The sequence below is a fragment of the Callithrix jacchus genome, chromosome 11 (assembly GCF_049354715.1).
Source record: "Callithrix jacchus isolate 240 chromosome 11, calJac240_pri, whole genome shotgun sequence".
Taxonomy (NCBI): domain Eukaryota; kingdom Metazoa; phylum Chordata; class Mammalia; order Primates; family Cebidae; genus Callithrix; species Callithrix jacchus.
The window spans coordinates 107,560,846-107,578,637 of NC_133512.1; the positions used below are offsets into that span (position 1 = coordinate 107,560,846).

Consider the following 17,792-nt stretch of genomic DNA (forward strand, 5'->3'; position numbering starts at 1 on the left):
ACACATACTTTTTGTGTATATGTGTCCAGGGTCCAAGACATTCATCACATTCTTAAAGGGATATAATTTACCACCATCCCCCCCCCCAAAATTAAGAACTACTGCAGAGATAAAGAGAGGTGCAAATGATCATCAGTTGCATTTGTAACTGGAGAAGAGCTCATGAAGGAGGTAGGGCTTGGCCTGAAAACAAAAGGGAGACGGTAGGGCCTGGTTAGGTGGGCAGAGGAGCAGACAGCACCAGGAAAGGTGTGAAAGGGAGGTGGGGCAGAGAAACAGGGAAGAGGAACAGGTCTACTTTGAGTTAAGAGGAGAAGATGTAGAAAAGGGAAGTCCTTCAAAGTCCAGGAGGTATTTACACTGGGATTATAAAGCACAGAATGTCTTGCTCATCCCATACAGAAAATGTCAGCCAGGTGCAGTGGCTCATGCCTGTAATCCCAGCACTTTGGGAGGCCAAGGTGGGTGGATCATTTGAGGTCAGGAGTTTGTGACCAGCCTGGCCAGCCTGGTAAAACCCCATCTCTACTGAAAATAAAAAACTTAGCTGGTGTGGTGGTGCATGCCTGTAAACCTAGCTACCCAGGAGCTGAGCCAGGAGAATCACTTGAACCCAGGAGGCAGAGGTTGCAGTGAGCTGAGATCATTCCACGGCACTCCAGCCTGGGTGACAGAGCAAGACTCCATCTCAAAAAAACAGGCCAAAAAAAAAAAAAAAAAGGTCTTGTGCCAACTGTTAGCAGACACACACAGGCATGCACGTTTATCATACACATACCCACACAAGCATCAAGATTCATTTTCTTTAAGAAATGCCACCTTCTTGTTCTCTTTGCCACTTTTTTGTAGAAAAAATCCCCTATAAAAGGGCTTTGGATTAAAAAGTCAATATGAAACCATGAACCCTGATCGGAAAAGAGAAGACAGGAGAGAGAGGTATGGAGGAACGATTACTTTCTACTAAATCAGATTGGTCTCAACACTTGGCTCTGAAAAGCTTGGCTTATTTTCACCTCTGAATCATGAATGAGAAAATGCTCTGCAAACTGTAAAGCACTTTGTAAATGTTCTCATTATTATGCTATTCCATCTCATATGAAATATGTTTCCTCTTCCTCTCTGCTTTTCTAAATCAAATCCATCCCTAAATGCCTGGCTTAAAATGTAAGCTTTCTTTGACTATTTCAGCAGACTATGATCTTCCCATTCCCTACAACTCCATCAAATTTATAACAAGAGTCTTTCATTTGGCTCAGCATCACAAACTACACTCCCTTGTTTTTGATGGGTCTCTGTCTTGCCTTTAAGTACAAAGGTGTTCACTGTTGTTTGCCACTCACTAAAACAGTGTTTGGCACAGAGCAGGTGTTCAATAAATACTTTTTTTTTTTTAATAGAGTCTCGCTCCATCATCCAGGCTGGAGTGCAGTGTTGGATTTTGGCTCACTGCAACCTCCACCTCCCAGCTTCAAGCAACTCTCCTGGCTCGGCCTCTTGAGTAGCTGGGACTACAAAAGGGCACCACCGTGTCCGGCAAATTTTTTTTTGTATTTTTAGTAGAGACAAGGTTTCACTATGTTGGCCAGGCTGGTCTTGAACTCCTGACCTCAACTGCTCCACCCACCACAGCCTTCCCTAAGGTGCTGGGATTACAGGTGTGATCTACTGCAGCTGGCCCAATAAATACTTTTAAAATTGTGTTAATGACACAAAATTTCTAGAGATGTTTTGTACTATTTTTAGTTTATGCCATTCCCATAGTAGATAACCATTCAATTACATATCTAAAAACTGGTGATCTGGCCTGAATATCTTGTCTATTTAGCCATGAATCCAAGCAGGCTACAGACAAACAGCCACATGACCCTTCTTTGCCTGGGTCAGATAACGTTGCACCAAGCATTCTTGTTGCTCTTCTTTTCCTTTACCATCTTGCTTTGTTTCCTATTGCTATTCTCTTATCTGGGTCTCAAATGATACTTGCAACTTTAAAAGTGCATTTTCTAGGACATCTGTTTTGAAGGACAGTGGTGAAAGTAAAGCCCTTCTCTCCTCCCTCATTCATCCTTTGCAGCAGGGTCGACTTGGAAGCCTAGGACCCAATGAAGCACAAACTCAGTCTCCTATGAGTAAGTAAAAACAGACAGGGAGTCTGATTCCTGTCCCCGCCCACATCCCTGCAGATGAAGAGGACTGGCTATTTGTCCAACTGTGCTTCGTGCAGTCCTTCAAGAACCACCCATATTCCCATCACTGTGTTCTATATCTGTTTGTTTTGTTTTTGTTGTCAATAAACTATATCTAGATGCTGGGTAAATTCAGAAAGAATAAAGACAAGTAGGTAGGCAATAATGCAAGCCAGTAAACAAAGCAGCATGCAGACCATGGGCGAGGTGAATTGGCTCTTTCAGCCTCCCAAGGGTTGGATACCGGAAGAATCTCTGTAAAGCCAGGAGTCCAGGTCTTAGCCTTGTGGTTTCAGTAACTCTATTTTACCAGTTTACTCAAGAGTTATCAGGATCCGATGTGCTGATCTATCTCTACCAAACCCCACACTAGCTTTATTTTCCCCAAAACAGAATATCAATATATTAATTTAGAATGAGAAGTATATCCGTTTAGGACAGGAATATTCAGGTCCAGGGCACTTATGTGCATGATATGATATGCACAAAACTGGTAAATTATCACTGTAATGTAGAGATAACTTGCTAAACGTGGAATCAGTCTTGAGGTGTGCTTTCTCTAGGATGTAGCACAGCCTGGTACACACAAGCTCCGCTCTGCTTCAGAAAATATCTTCCCACAGGAAAGAAATATTACAGCATGGAGATGCACAGTCACATTCTTCTTTGCTTCTTTGTTTCTAAATTTCACAGACTACCACCCATACTTTAAAATTACACCTAAAAATTTAATTCCAAAGTATGTGATCACTGCAAGAAATGAAAAAAAAAACACTCCAAAGATATGTAAAGTTAATAATCTTGTCTCTGCCACTGCCTCCACACCCAACTCCATAGTAATAAATGTGGGGGCCTGGGGTGTACAGCCCCCTGAACCTTCCGCTAGGATTCTACAAAGATATGCAGGATAGTCCGGGATTTTCACATTTCTTTTTATTAATATTACATAATACACCATACACTGAAAATTACTCCTCTCACGAATATATCATGGACACTTCCCCTTGGCCAATGGGTATAACTCAGACATTATTTTTAGTAACTGCAACATATGTGCTCATTTCCCAGCCTCCCTGCGGTTAGATGTGGCCATGTCACTGTGTCACTGAGCTGTGTTCCATGGAGTGCAGAGGGAACCAGCACTCCATGCCTAGGCCTGGCCCCTAAAAATCTCCCATGGGGATAACCTCCATTCTCCCCTTCTATCCGCCAGCTGGAAGTGAAGGCCTCCGAAGTTCCCACTCACTGGTGAGGGAAGCCTGGGTCTCTGAATTACTATGTGGAAGGCCACTTGCTAAACCCCTACACTGACTGTTGTAAGGATGAGAAACAAACTTTCACTGTGTTAGGCTGTTAGCATTTAGCTGTTAGCATTTAGTGTTTGTCTGTCACCGAAATCATAATAATGCATTTAGTAGTAATAGTCGCAGTAGGAGGAGTAGCTTGAATGTTACCCAGAAAGATCCTCATGGTCCCTACTTACATGTTAAACTAACACTCCATCAGCTTTGTGGCTAAGGCAAATTTAGCAAGCCTCAAATTGTGTAGCAGCAGTTTGGAGTAGAATGATTGCCACTTGGTCACAGGAATGTGTGATAAAAGAAAACCGTTGTATGCGTAATGTATGGAGAGGAGGAAATAATGGAACCCAGAAACAGATGACTTTGGTATTTTGCCCCTGGACCTAACTATGATGTTGCTCGGATTCCACGGTTAGGGCTCAGTGTGAGTTGGTGAAGCCATTGACCTAGGACTCCATGTACGGACCTGAAAACACTCCAGAAGAAAACATGTTTATAGGCTGGGGTGCAGTGACTCATGCCTATAATCCCAGCACTTTGGGAGGCCGAGCTGGGCAGATCACTTGAGGTCAGGAGTTCCAGACCAGCCTGGCCAATGTGGTGAAACCCCATTGCTAGTAAAAATACAAAAATTAGCTGGGTGTGGTGGCAGGCAGCTGCGGTCCCAGCTATTCTCCTGCTGAGGCAGGAGAATCCACTTGAACCCAGGAGGCAGAAGTTGCAGTGAGCTGAGATCACGCCACTGCACTCCAGCCTGGGCAATAGAGACTCCAACTCAAAGAGAAAAAGGTGCTTACAGAATATAGTGATTTGAGGTCATACTAAAAAGACCATCAAATCCTAGCCCTTGGGTCAGATATTTCATTAATAAGGAGATTAAAGGCCGGTGAGATGGTTCACACCTGTAATTCCAGCACTTTGGGAGGCCAAGGTGGGAGGATTGCTTGAGCCCAGGAGTCCAAGAGCAGCCTGGGCAACACAGTGAGACCATTTTTCTACAAACCAATTTTAAAAATTAGTCAGTCATGGCCAGGCATGGTGGTTCATGCCTGTAATCCCAGCACTTTGGGAGGCTGAGATGGGTGGATCACAAGGTCGGGAGTTCAAAACCAGCCTGACCAACACAGTGAAATCCCATCTCTACTAAAACTACAAAAATTAGCTGGGCATGGTGGCGGGCGCCTGTAATTCCAGCTACTAGGGAGGCTGAGGCAGGAGAATCACTTGAACCTGGGAGGCAGAGGTTGCAGTGAGCTGAGATCGTGCCATTGCACTCCAGTCTGGGTGACAGAGCTAGACTCTGTCTCAAAAAAAAAAAATAATAATAATAATAATTAGCCATGGTGGTGCATGCCTGTAGTCCCAGCTACAGGGGGCTGAGGGAGGAGGGTTGCTTGAGTCCAGGAGGTTGAGGCTGCAGTGAATTGTGATTATGCCATTGCAACTACATTCCAGCCTGGGCAACAGATCACGACACCCTGTGAGAGAGAGAGAGAGAGGCATTAAACATATTAAAAGTATAAGCATTTTCTACAACTTCTGAAATTATTATTGAAAAGACCAAAAGGTGAACATGAATGTCTGATGGGGATGCTAAACAAAGTGAGGATGACACCCTGCCACACTAAGGACCTTCATTTACCAGATTGGGGGATGTCACTCATACAGAATTAGAGAAAGGGTTATATCTCACTTTGCTAATGATTTATAAGGTGGGCACTTACTCACACTCAATATCTTACAGCTCTTATTTCTAGCCCTTCTTTCATTCTACCAACTTGGGACTCCTGCTCAAAAATATTCAGTGCTTCTCTGTTGCTTGTGGAAATAGATTTAAACACTTCTGCTGGGCACTAAAGGCCCTTCCCAGTCCAGGACCAACCTATTTGTCCAAATATAATTTGTATTAACTGTTGGCTAAGACCTGGCCCCCGTCTGGGGTAGGGCCATCCCTAGGGCATGGTCATTCCATGTGCCATCTCCATTTTTCTTTCCCAGCCCTAAGCCTTTCCTCTTCTCCTCCACACATCCAATCCCAGTGGTGCCATGGGCAAAACTCAATGTCTCCCAGTCCACCTCCACAGAGCAATCTGGCTCCCTCCCTCCAAAGTGCAAGAGAATTGGGTAGCAGGTGGTTTGATGGGTGCAGTTGCACGGGACCTCACATACAGAAGGACCATGGACCTGGCTTCTCTGCCTCGACCCAGATGCTGGTGCATTCTCGTCTTACTCATGCAACAAGTATTTATTGAGCCTCTAGGAAGTACCAGGCACTGTTCTAGACACTTGGAATATATCAGTGAACAAAACAAACAATGACTTTGTGAAACTTACATTCTAATAGAATCAGACCATTAAAGATAAACTTTATAAATAAGTAAGTAATAAATGATGTTAGAAGAGAATAAATACTATGCAAATGTGGCAGAATAAAGTAAGGGCAGGGGTTCTTAGCCTGGAGTTCCAGACTTATAAGGGGTTCATGGATAGAATTCAGGGGATCTGTGAACTTAGATAGGGGGGAAAATGACATCTTCATTTTCATTAGTCTTAAATCTTCAAATCTGACTGTAGGCAACCAACGTGAGAAGCCACAGCAATACCTATAACTTTGTTACCAATTGAAATCACAGATACTTTGTATCAGGTTGACAGTTGTTGCTGATTTCTTGAACTGTTATTTACATGCATCACTACTTTGTAGCTATTGGACCTGTGGCTAAATCTTGTTACTTCATGTGTCAATAAAGAGACATACATTTAGTAACTGTTTCTCAAAATTGTATCAGTAAAGAAATACACATTTAGTAACTGTATCTCAATACAATCGACTTCTTTTGTAGTCTTATCTGTTTTTCAATGCATTTAGAAACATTATTCTGAGAGGGCATCCCCAGCCTTCACCAGACTGCAGAAGAATCCACAAGGAAAAGAAAAATGGTGAAGAACACCAGGTAAGGGGAAAATGGGGTACACTAGAGCACAGTGAGGGTGGACGGGCAAGTTGCAATATTAAATAGGATCGTCAGGGTAGGTTTCAGGCAAGGCCCTTTGGACCCAAGTTTCTACAGCTTGCTCTCCTTGGCCATCACAGTCATTGCCCTGGCTTCGCCCAACCCTCAGACTCGGCAACCCAGTGGCGCCACCTTGTTAGTCACCACTCTCCCAGCTGCCCATCGCTTTTCCCCTCTCTGGCTACTTAACACAGGGCTTTGCATTTGGAAGTGTGTAATCAACATAATAATGTCAATAGAACACAAAGAAATTCAAGGATATTTTAAAAAATCTTACCTGTTGTTGTTCTGCCTCCTATTTAAACATCCAACTCAAACTGGCTAGCAGACAAACTAGCTCACATCAGCCAGGCAGTCCAGGCAGCGTACGTCTCCTAAAGAAAAGATAAGCAAAGCAAATCAGCAGCTTCTGAAAGTTGATGAAGTGTATCACCTAGGGCAAGTGGAATGTGAGCTAAAGATACGGCCTTATGCCAAAAGAAATTCTTTAAAAATTCAAATTCATCTCTCATATCCATGCAAAAATCCTCAGAATTCTATGACAAAAAATTATTTGTTTTTTTTTTAACTTACACTTTCAAGCTGCTGAATTATTTTTAAAAGATCTATAAACAGATGGTGATAAACACTATAAGAAAATCACAAAACTACAGGCCGGGCGCGGTGACTCATGCCTATAATCCCAGCACTTTGGGAGGCCGAGGCGGGTGGGTCATGAGGTCAAGAGATCAAGACCATCCTGGTCAACAAGGTGAAACCCCATCTCTACTAAAAATACAAAAATTAGCTGGGCATGGTGGTGCACGCCTGTAGTCCCAGCTACTCGGGAGGCTGAGGCAGGAGAATTGCTTGAACTCAGAAGGCGGAGGTTGCGGTGAGCCAAGATCGTGCCATTGCACTCCAGTCTGGGTAACAACAGCGAAACTCCATCTCAAAAACAAACAAACAAAAAAACAAACAAGAAAATCACAAAACTAAACTCTTCCTTAAAATGTCTAAGATGCTGTTAGCTGCAAGTCATGGGATGCTTTGCTAAAGGTGTCTTCATAAAAACAGTTCTCTTCTCAATAAGGCTGGAGGTCAATGTTTCCAAGGCCAGTTTACTTCCTTACCTGCAAGATGTCACTCTAATTGATTCTACCCAAAGCTTCCCATCAGACTATGATACAGCTGAAGAAGAGGGAAAGGAGATGAATCACCCCTTCCCATGGAATGCACTTTTATGGAAAAGGAGACACTTTCTCAGAAACCTTTAAGTTTTACCTTTTGTCTCATTGGGTCACATGACTACCACCAGAAACACGATTGATTTGCTGCAATGGACTTAGACCAATCATAATTTACCTTCTATTTATTTAGGCAGGTTTGTTACTCTCTAAATAAAATCAGAGTTCTACAACTGAGTAAGAAGACACCAGAGCTAGGAAGTAGGTAACCACATGTGCCTGCCGCATAGAGTGAAAAGTTTCAGGACTACATGAAAGAAAAGAACCCTAGGCTTAAAAATAAAATTAGGATTTGAAGCTATTAGAATTAAAATGTATATTTGTGAAACTTTTCACTAAAATAAAAACAGATAATCCCCAAATGAAATTCTTCCTTGCATTCTATCACTTAATTATTATGTTCCCAGAACTGTTCAAAGCTGTCTAGAAGTATATTCTTTCTCATAGATTCAGTACAGTTATTAAGTGCCTCCGTCATACCTGGCACTGTGGTGTTTTGTGGTCTTGTATAGTCTATCTTTCCCTTCCTTCATATGAATAATTTCTACCAATGAGGTAGACATTATTATCCCACTCTACAGATGAGAAAACTGAGGTGCAGAGAAATGAACTCATTTCCCTATCATCATCCAGTTAAAAGTGATGAACCTAGGCGGGGTGCAGTGGCTCACGACTGTAATCCTAGCACTTTGGATTTGCCAAGGTGGACAAATCATGAGGTCAGGAGTTCAAGACCAGCCTGGCTAACATGGTGAAACCCCATCTCTACTAAAAATACAAAAAAATAGCTAGGTGTAGTGGCCAGTGCCTGTAATCCCAGCTACTCAGGAGGCTGAGGCAGAAGTGCTTGAACCCGGGGGGAGGCAAAGGTTGCAGTTAGTCGAGATTGTGCCACTGCAGCCCAGCCCAGGTGACAGAGTGAGACTCTGTCTAAAAAAAAAAAAAGTAATGGAGCGAATTTCCCTGATGTTCAGTCCTTGTTTCACTGCTTCCATAGAGGGAAAGGCAAGACATTGAAAAACAAAACAAAAATCTCTAATACTAGAGAGGAAAAAATGTATGCAGCAGAAACATGTAAAATATGCTTTGGGGAGAATAAAGGATAAATTACCTCTGGGGATGTGGGCTGGGGAATAGGAAAGGCTTCATGAAGGAAACAGTATGTGAACTGGGTCTTAAAGGATGGGGAAGATGTGGAGTTGAGGACACTCTGGGCATGTACAAAGATAAAGATGTACAGCTATTGCTTAGGATGCATGAGAGGCAAGAGTGGGAAATGGATTGGGAAAGGAATTTTGGGCAGGTCACGATGGGATTTACATGTCAGGTTGAGGTGAGTAAGGTTATTATGCAGGCAATATGGTGACTCTGAACATCTCTGAGCAATGGTATGCAGCACGCAGGAAGACAACGTTGTCAACAGTGAGTTATGTCAATTAAAGAAGAGGGAGTGACTGGAGTCAGGGACACCTGGTTAAAAAAAAATCGTGCAGCAGTCTAAGGAGGAGGTAGGGATAGGCCGAACCAGGTACTGGCAGGAGAAATGAAGAGGAAGGGAAGAATGTACAAAGCTATCGCAAAACAACACAAAAAACAACGGGTCCTGGCATTGACCTGCAATGGCTGGAGCTGAAGGACTAGGAGGTGGTCATTGTTTACCAGAAGCAGGTTTGGGAGGAGATGAGCTCCATTTGGTAGAGGTGTCCAAGAAAGCAGGTGGAAATGTGGGGCAAGAGCTAAGGGGACTATGTCAATTCAAATACCAGGCTCAGAGATCTGGAGATGAGTTTGCCAAGAGAGCGAGCAGAGAGGGAAGAGGAGAGAACTTAGATTCAGTCCATCAAGAAAGGGGGTGAGGGGAGAAGCACATGGCCCCTAAATGATCAGGTTTCTCCCTTCCCAGTTCCCTCCTTTAGCCTCTTAGCCTCTCCCTCCACACCAGTGGTTATCGAACTGCTCTGTGTAAATATAACCCCTAGGGAGTAAATTCAAAATGCAGATTTCCGGGTGCCACCCCCAGAGATTCCTGAGTCAGTGGGTTTGGGGTTCTGCCTGAGGAGTCTGCATCCTTAGAAAGCCAGCCCAAGGACCACACTTTGAGAAACGCTGCCATGTAACCTCTCCCTGTGTGATCTCACCTCAGAACAATCTCTATCTCCCATTAAAAACCCTTGGTTGAGCTCCAGTCCCACCTGGCAACTGAGCATCCCTATCTGAATATCTCATAGGTACTTTAGACTCAACATGTTCAAAATTGAATTCATTTTTTTCCCCACACCTGGCGCATACAGAATAAAGTACAAGTTCTTCAGCTTGGCATACAATCTCCAGCGTCATTCTCGACCGCTGTCTCAGTTTTGCTTTGCATGTTTAGCAATATTATAATTTCTTACAGATCCTGGGCATTCATACCTTTCTATCCTATTTGCTGTCCCCTGCCAGACTCACAGTGCAGGGCACAGACACGTCACCTCCTCCACCCCAGACACATTCCTTGCCATTTGTCCTTCTGTGCTACCTTTTGTCCACATGCATCCATTTCACTGCTGCACTCATTATATTGTATCGTGCTCCTTGCTTGGTGGTCTTTCTTTGAATTTGAGCTCCTTGAAAGCCAGGGCTGTGGCGTATTCCCTTTTATACTCCCAGCTCCTGCTACAGAATCTAGCACATAGTAAGCTGTAGCTGAACACTTGATGAATTGACTTTCTTTCTTTTCTTTTTTTGAGACCGTTTCACTCTTGTTACCCAGGCTGGAGTGCAATGAATAGTACAATCTCAGCTCACTGCACCCTCTGCCTCCCGGGTTAAAGAGATTCTCCTGCCTCAGCCTCCTGAGTAGCTGGAATTACAGACACATGCCACCACATTCGGCTAATTTTTTAATTTTTAGTAGAGAGAGGGTTTCACCATGTTAGTCAGGCCAGTATGAACTCCCGACCTCAGGTGATCTGCCCACGTTGGCCTCCCAAAATGCTGGGATTAAAGGCATGAGCCACCATGTCTGGCTGATGAATTGACTTTCTTGGAAAAAGAAAGAAAGACAAGAAAAGAAAGAAAAAAAACAGAGAGAGGGAAGGAAGGAAGGAAGGAAAGGAGGGAGGGAGGGAGGGAGGGAGGGAGGGAGGGAGGGGAGAGAAGGTATGACTAGGAATGTTAAAAGAAAAAAAAACTAAACAAGCATGTGAAGGGAGGGGAGCGGTTTGAGAGGAGTGAGGTCATTAACAGTGTCTAGCTCATGTTTGCTTAGAGATCAAGCAGGGGAAGGGCTGAGAAAGGGCACCCGATTGGGCATCTAAGAAGCCACTGGCAACCTCGGAGCAAAGAGTCAGTCCTAACAGTCCTCTGGCATGACAGTAAAGCCCCTCCAGGGCTGGCCACATAGGAGCAAGCTCTTTCATGTCAGTGGGAGGAAACCTCACAATTGAAACTTCACACTGCACAGCAATGCACAGGTCCACTGATTCATGACTGAGGAAGGCTTAACTTGGCTTAACACGACCTGTATGCTTTTAAAAGAGCTCTCCTCAGTCTACCTTTATTTCTACCTCAACCCCCAAGCTTCTTTCTGCACCATTTCTGCCTATCTGTCCGAGTTCAGCCTGGACGGCAGGTCAGGGAAACCAAGCTGTTACCTACTTCCCATCACCACAGAAATTTCTCTGCAGGGTTGGGTTGCTTCTCTGAACTGCTTCTCGTGTGCAAATCCATCCTAATCTGCCATTCCTGCAACCTCCAACTAAATCACCCTACCTTCTGTGCATGCCCATTACGGCTTCTTTTCATTCATAGGCTGATTGCGTTTTCTTTTTTTGCCGTAGTTCCTGTCTGCTGAATGCTCTTATGGCATCACTTTGCTCTTCCTGCACCCCTGTTCAGGTGTCTGATCATTTTTCTTCTGGGAACAGAAGCAGAAAATGAATGATATTTCCCTATTCCCCTGATTTTGTCAGTGTAATTTCTCCAAGACTGCCATTTCCACAATCAGATTCCTTTTGCCCTGCCAAGCCTCGCTCTCCCCTTTGCCCTTAAAGCCACAGCTCTGTAGTCCTCATTGGAATGCAATGTCTACTCTTTTAAATTCTCTGTGAGTGTAATGTCTTGTCACTGAAGCTTTCAGTTAGAGTCTTGTTATTAAATACTACTCTGTTACAAATTGTATCATTGAAACCGATCAAAGCTTTAAAGCAGAAAGACAAGGTGATTTCTTAAGAATAATTCAAACAAAAATAGGTCTCTATTATGACTTGTTAAGAAACAGAATTATAAGAAAAGGAGAGGCAGAAGAAATAAAGAATGTGTGGAAAAGATAGAAAGATACAGAGAAAAAGAAAATCAGACACAGTCAGAAAGAGAGGAAAATAGAGATAGAGCAAGAGACCAAAAAAGAGGTGTGATATCAAAAGACAGAACTTGAGATAGTGACCTACCTCCCCCAGGCACATCCTCGAGAGAGAAACCACAGTCTCAGACACAGAAAATAAAGAGCTGTCAGGGAAATATGAGCAACATACTCCAAGTGAGAATAAGATACAAGCCACACAGGCATCATGCTATGAACACCCTAAGAGTAATAGAGACATACACACCTAAATGCATATACCAAAAAGAGGGTTACCTCTATCCTGTGGCCTTGAAGATATTGTGATGTTGTGCATTTTCACAACTATAGGCAAAAATGAAAAAAACAAAAAACAAAGACCCATTGTTCCATGTTCTGTAAGTAAAATGAACTTGAAATGAGGTCAAAGCGCCCCATATTCACTCTACCAGCTCCAGAGAAAGAGGTGCCTTGTACCATTCTGTAGAAAGGCAGATTAAGGAGAGTAACTGGTATAGACGGTTACTAAATCCTTTTCCGTTTTCTTGCCTTTATTATTGTTTCTCAAAGCACCCTGAATTTAAATGGTATTTTGGAAATCTAGAGTTCCATGTATGGCAAAACAAACAAACAAAAACAAACAAAAAAAGTGACTTATTAAACGATTGATTAAACTCCTTAGAACACTGAATGCTAACGTATTTACTAAAGAAATAAAATACAATGCACACTGTCTCTAGCCAGATGGGACAGCTCCCAGACCCCTCTCACTGTCTCAGGCCCATGACTGGCTATGCCTTCTCTGCTTGGAGCACTCTCTGGTGTTCTCTTCTGGTACCTGCCTAGCTCTCCCCATCCTTCTACCATCTCCACCCATAAAACAGGACACATTCTTTCAGGTGGAATTTAAGAAATGATATTTCCTCCAAACTAGTTTTACCAAAGTCACTAATGCAACTCCTGTGGCTAAATCCAGTGAATGCCTTTCCACCTTTTTTGTTTGTTTGTTTGAGACGGAGTTTTGCTCTTGTTGCCCAGGTTGGAGTACAGTGGCGTGATCTTGGCTCACTGCAACCTCCACCTCCTGGGTTCAAGTGATTCTCCTGCCTCAGCCTCCCGAGGAACTGGGATTACACGCGCCTGCCACCACACCTGGCTGATTTTTTGTATTTTTAGTAGGGACGAGGTTTCATCATATTGGCCAGGCTGGTCTCAAACCCTTGACCTCAGGTGATCCACCCACCTTGGCCTCCCAAAGTGCTGGGATTACAGGAGTGAGCCACTGCACCTGGCTGCCTTTCCACTTTTATCTGATGTGGGCCTCTCAATAGCATACAGCACTGCTGACCTCGCTGGGATGTTGAGGAATTCCCCTGTCCTGGCTGTCCTCTAATTTCTCTGCCCTCTCCTCCATGGGGAGCCCTTTTTCCTCTTCGCATGCCTCAAATACTGGTGCTGCCCAGGCTCTGGTGCAGATCGTCTCTCCTGCCAGCTCCCATGCTCTCCTTCAGTGACATTTCACTGTTAGGTTTATACCTTGCTGCCATTTGACTGCAGTCACCAGAGGGAAAGGAGACCATTACTATACTCAGTCTGCCAATTCATGAAAGAAGACCTAGGCTCATTTCAAGAATAATTTTCCATTATATGACACCAACTATGCTAGCTCAACTGAATGCAAGTTTTGCATCACATGCATACAGCTTCAGTCATGGTGGGCCAAAGAGGAGGTGAGCTTCTGTCTGTATGGCTCCCTCTTGTTCCCCTTTCATGGGACTCTATTTCCTTGCCCAAGATGGTTACCTTCTTATGGAGGCAGACTACTTGTAAAATGTTTTCAGTTGATACAAGTGACCTTCATTTTCAGACTGCCTAGAATCACTCACTGCTAGACAGCAGCTGGGATGTACTTAGAGGCAGTTACTGAATGCTGGTCAGTGCTGAGTTCAGAGGCAGTCCTACAAAGCAGGGACCTATAAAGCAAGATGCTGCCAAACAAGTTCTGAACACAGGGTACCCTGTGGACGACAGAGAGTGAGCAACAGCCAGGAAATGTTCTGTGAGCCTAGGGAAGGATGAGACAAAAGTCAGTGGAGTTGGTCGCAGGGAGGTGTTAGAATAATAATAACTTTTACTGAACTTCTACTATGTGTCTACGCTGTATACAAAACTCTCTCTGATCTAACCCAGCCTCAGCGGCTGTGGTGAGGACTATATGAAATGCCTTTTATCAAGTTCTTACCATTGTGCTGGACACCAGAGAGCACGCAACACATTGCAGCTATCATCCATTCAACAAATACACGTGCAGTAGTCACCATGTGCTGGGCAATGCACAGTTACTGGATGTACAATACCAAGCAAGAAAAACGTGGTTTCTGTCCTTATGGAGCTTACAGTCTAGAGATACCCTGTCCAAAATGGTAGCCGCTAACCACCTGTGGCTATTAAAATTAAAATAAAAAATTCAGTTCCTCAGTCATACTAGCCACAATTCTTGGGCTCTACAAACATAAGTAGCTACACTGCCCTTATGGCAGCAAGTTCTATTGCCCAGCACTAGAAAGGGGCAGAGAGACAGCAGGGAGTTACATACCTGTGTGGTGAAGGCTGAGATAGAGATTTACAGATGAAAAAGGAGAACGTTACTCTTGTTCTTCTTTCTCATAATCAAAATACAGAAACTGAGGCTCAGAAAGATTAAGCAATTTGACCAAGATCACATAGTTAAGTGGAAGAGCTGGGATTTGAACCTAGGTTTGACTTACTCCCATGCTACCTTGGACTGTTTTGTGGAGGAGGTGAGCCAGGCACAGGTAGAAGCTGGTTAAAAAGAGAAGATGGAGAAGGCACCCCTCTGGGACAGTGGGTGGGAAAGTGACAGCTTGGGCAAGGCACAACGACAGTGATGGGTGATGCTGGCAGTGGACTACAAGTAAACCAGTCTGGCTAGAGAAGCAATGCCTTGCTGAACTCATGTCCTTAGAAAGCTAAACTAAGACTCCCCTGCCTTGATGAAAAGCCAACGCACTAGAAAACTCAACTCCACCTGCAGAGGTTGAGTCCTTAGAGGATGTTAGCCAGGAGCATGGCATGGCCAGAACCACGTATAATGAAGATGTCAGTATTTAGGACCTAAGCCAAAACTAAAGTTTGGGAGACTGGTTAAAGATTGCAGAGAGGTTAGAAGAGAAGGAGATAAATGACAGGTGTGGAGTAAAGAACACCAGAGTGAGAGAAGATACCTGTTCCTAAGCTTCAATACTGTGTGATATTGGACAACAGATTTTACTTCTCTGGACTTCGTTTCTTCAACTCTCAAAGGGCAGGGCTGGCCCAGATGACCTCTGAGGTCCTTTTCAGCAACAGTAGCCTAGGATTCTGCAAATGAGAATGGCATTAGGTTGAGAGAAGTGGTAGGAAGTGTAGCATTGATTGTGGGGGGCAAGGAAGACGGCGGAGTCCAAGATCACACAGAGGAAGGGGCTGTGATGTGCCACTAACGAAGTGGGAAACAGCTTGCCTTTTTGGGGGGGAATAGAGGATGGAGAACGGAAAGGATATGAAGTAGTGAGAAAATCATCGGGTTGTATTTAAGAAAGTCATACAGTGTTAGAGATGATTATTTTACACCTTAAAAAGATAGCTTCTCAACTTTGTTAAACCCACGATCCACAGTTGGAAATAAAATTGACATCATGCTCCAGTACACTTGTCCAGTACCTATAATTGAAACAAAAGGTTTATGAAACAATAGTTTCCCTTACTAAGGGCAGTGGATTCTAATATTTTCTATTGGATTCAATTTCATTCTTTTTTAAAGCCGGTTGCCGTCCGCTGCATTTATTTTATGATTTATTAATGTGTCACGACCCACAGTTTTAAAAACAGCTTAAGAGGAGACTCAACAAGTCTTCCTAAGTTGGAGGGGATGGCAGGGCATCCTATCCAAGCACACGGGAGACAGCTGGAGAGGCAAACCTGTAGAGGCTCCAAGCTGGGGAGAGTTTGGAGAATGTTTAGCGGAAGCCCTGATCGGAGAGAGCGCTGAGACAAGCGAGGACCCAGACAGTTGTGAGCTCCCATTCAAGTGATGGGGTGCGGGGAGGGTGGGGCTCGGGACAGTGTAGACGCGACGAGGCGAAGATCAGGGTGTCTTGGAAGCCAGATTCCGGCAGGAACCCGGCGACCACCCCGGGGGCTGCCTTTCCGCGGCGTGCACTGCAGGGCTTGGTGCCTCTGACCTCGTGTAGCTTTCCGAAGCTCGTCCACTCACCCGCCCTCCCTGGGAGCACGGCGCGCTCCCACTCTTTCCTTCATTCATTCTACTCCTACCTCCGCGAGAACCAACGGGCTGCGAGACGGGCGAACCACTTTGCAGCCGGGGGCTCTCCTTAGGGTCGGTTCCGCTCCGGGCCAGCACGCGCGCACCCTCGCACCCTGGCACACACACGCGCGCGCGCGCACAGACACACGTGCACACACACACACACACACACACACAAAGTTCTGGGGCCCCTCTGCGGACCGGCTTGGCTGCGCTGGGCTCGGAGCCGTGTGCCTGCCCGGCCCAGGCCGCCCCCCCAGCGGCTCCCCGGGGCCCGCCCCGCGCCCCGTCCCTCCGCGCTGCGCGGCCGCCCCTCCCCGCGCGGTCCCCTCCGGCCGCCGGCGCGGCTCTGCCCTTCGGCTCGGCCTTCCCCGCCTCGCATCCGTGCCATCGGCGCTCGATTGCGCGCGGACTCCCTGTGGCTCTCCCGGCCCCGCGCCCCGCCCCCGCCCGCCGCCCCCCTCCGTTAGCAACTTTTGCGGAGCCCCCGCGCCCAGCCATGCTGAGCTGAGCCCCGCCGGCCCTGGCCGCGCGCTGCCCCCGGCTCCCGCCCCTCCGCGGACCCGCTCGGGGGCCGCGGCCGCTCGGCGCCTCGGCCTCGGCCGCTCCGCCCGCCCGGCCGCCCCGAGCCCCGAGCCCCGAGCCCCCCGCGCCGGGCCCGGGCGGCAGCGGCGGTGGCGGCGGCGGCGGCGGCGCGCCCGGCCCCCTCCCCCGGCGCCGGCCACGGGAGGCGGTGATGCGGGCGCGGGCGGCCTCGGCTGCGCCGAGAGCGGAGACACAGGCTCAAGATGGCAGATTCCGACTGAGGCTGGGGGGGCCGAGCTCGCGCGCCGCTTTCCCGTCCCCGTTGCCATGAACCGCGGACACCCCGGCCCCGATGGCCCCCGTGTACGAAGGTAAGGGGCGCCCGGCCCCGCCGACCCCTCTCCCGCCGCCCCGCCGCGGCCCCCGCAGCTTTGTTCTGCCCGCGGCCCCGCGCCCGCAGCCCCCGGCGCCCGCCCCAGCCCCCACCCGGGGCCCGAGGGGGCCGCGACCCCCTCCCGCGCCCGGAAGATGACCGGGACCCGGCGCCGGCGGGGCCGCTTCCAGGGCGGGGAGAGGGGCCGGGGGCGCGGGAAGGGAGGGGGCGTGTGCGAGGGTGGGCGGCTGCCCGGGGAGGGCAGGGGCGCCAGGGAAGGCGGACCCGTGACTGTGCTTTTTATTTATTTGCGATAAATGAAGGTGCTGCGGCTCAGCTTCCACCGCCCCCCCACGCTACCTCTCGGAGCACCTCCTTTCCACTTCGCTCTCCGCCCCGCGCCCCTTCCCATTTCTCTCCGCGCCCACCCCACGCTCCTTTATTCTCCGCGAGCCTCCGATTTTGGGGGGGGGCCGTGGAATCGGAACGCGCGGGGCTAGGTGGGGAGAGAGGAGAGGG

General features: G+C 46.8%; 1 protein-coding gene and 1 long non-coding RNA gene across 9 annotated transcripts in view; one reads left to right on the forward strand and one right to left on the reverse strand.

Moving 5' to 3' along the window:
* Positions 1 to 3,104: 3,104 nt before the first annotated feature.
* On the reverse strand, positions 3,105 to 16,636 carry LOC103795003 (uncharacterized). Of its 2 annotated transcripts, none has more exons than XR_013524219.1 (4): positions 16,384 to 16,636; positions 15,341 to 15,429; positions 6,779 to 6,875; positions 3,105 to 4,965 (listed from the first exon to the last, which is right to left on the reverse strand). It is a non-coding gene; the product is annotated as an uncharacterized LOC103795003 (long non-coding RNA). The 2 variants fall into 2 exon arrangements; XR_008473464.2 differs by having other exon boundaries at positions 15,294 to 15,429.
* A 243-nt stretch (positions 16,637 to 16,879) lies between these two features.
* Positions 16,880 to 17,792, forward strand: part of HIPK2 (homeodomain interacting protein kinase 2) — a 217,419-nt gene continuing 216,506 nt past the window's right edge. For 5 of the 7 annotated variants that reach the window (XM_035254603.3, XM_035254604.3, XM_054237646.2 and 2 more), the window contains exon 1: positions 16,880 to 17,271. In XM_035254603.3, coding sequence (XP_035110494.2) covers positions 17,253 to 17,271 — 19 coding nt within the window. In that variant the 5' untranslated portion in view covers positions 16,880 to 17,252. The remainder of the gene's footprint in view (positions 17,272 to 17,792) is intronic. The other 2 variants (XM_078343636.1, XM_078343637.1) reach the window with 1 other exon arrangement.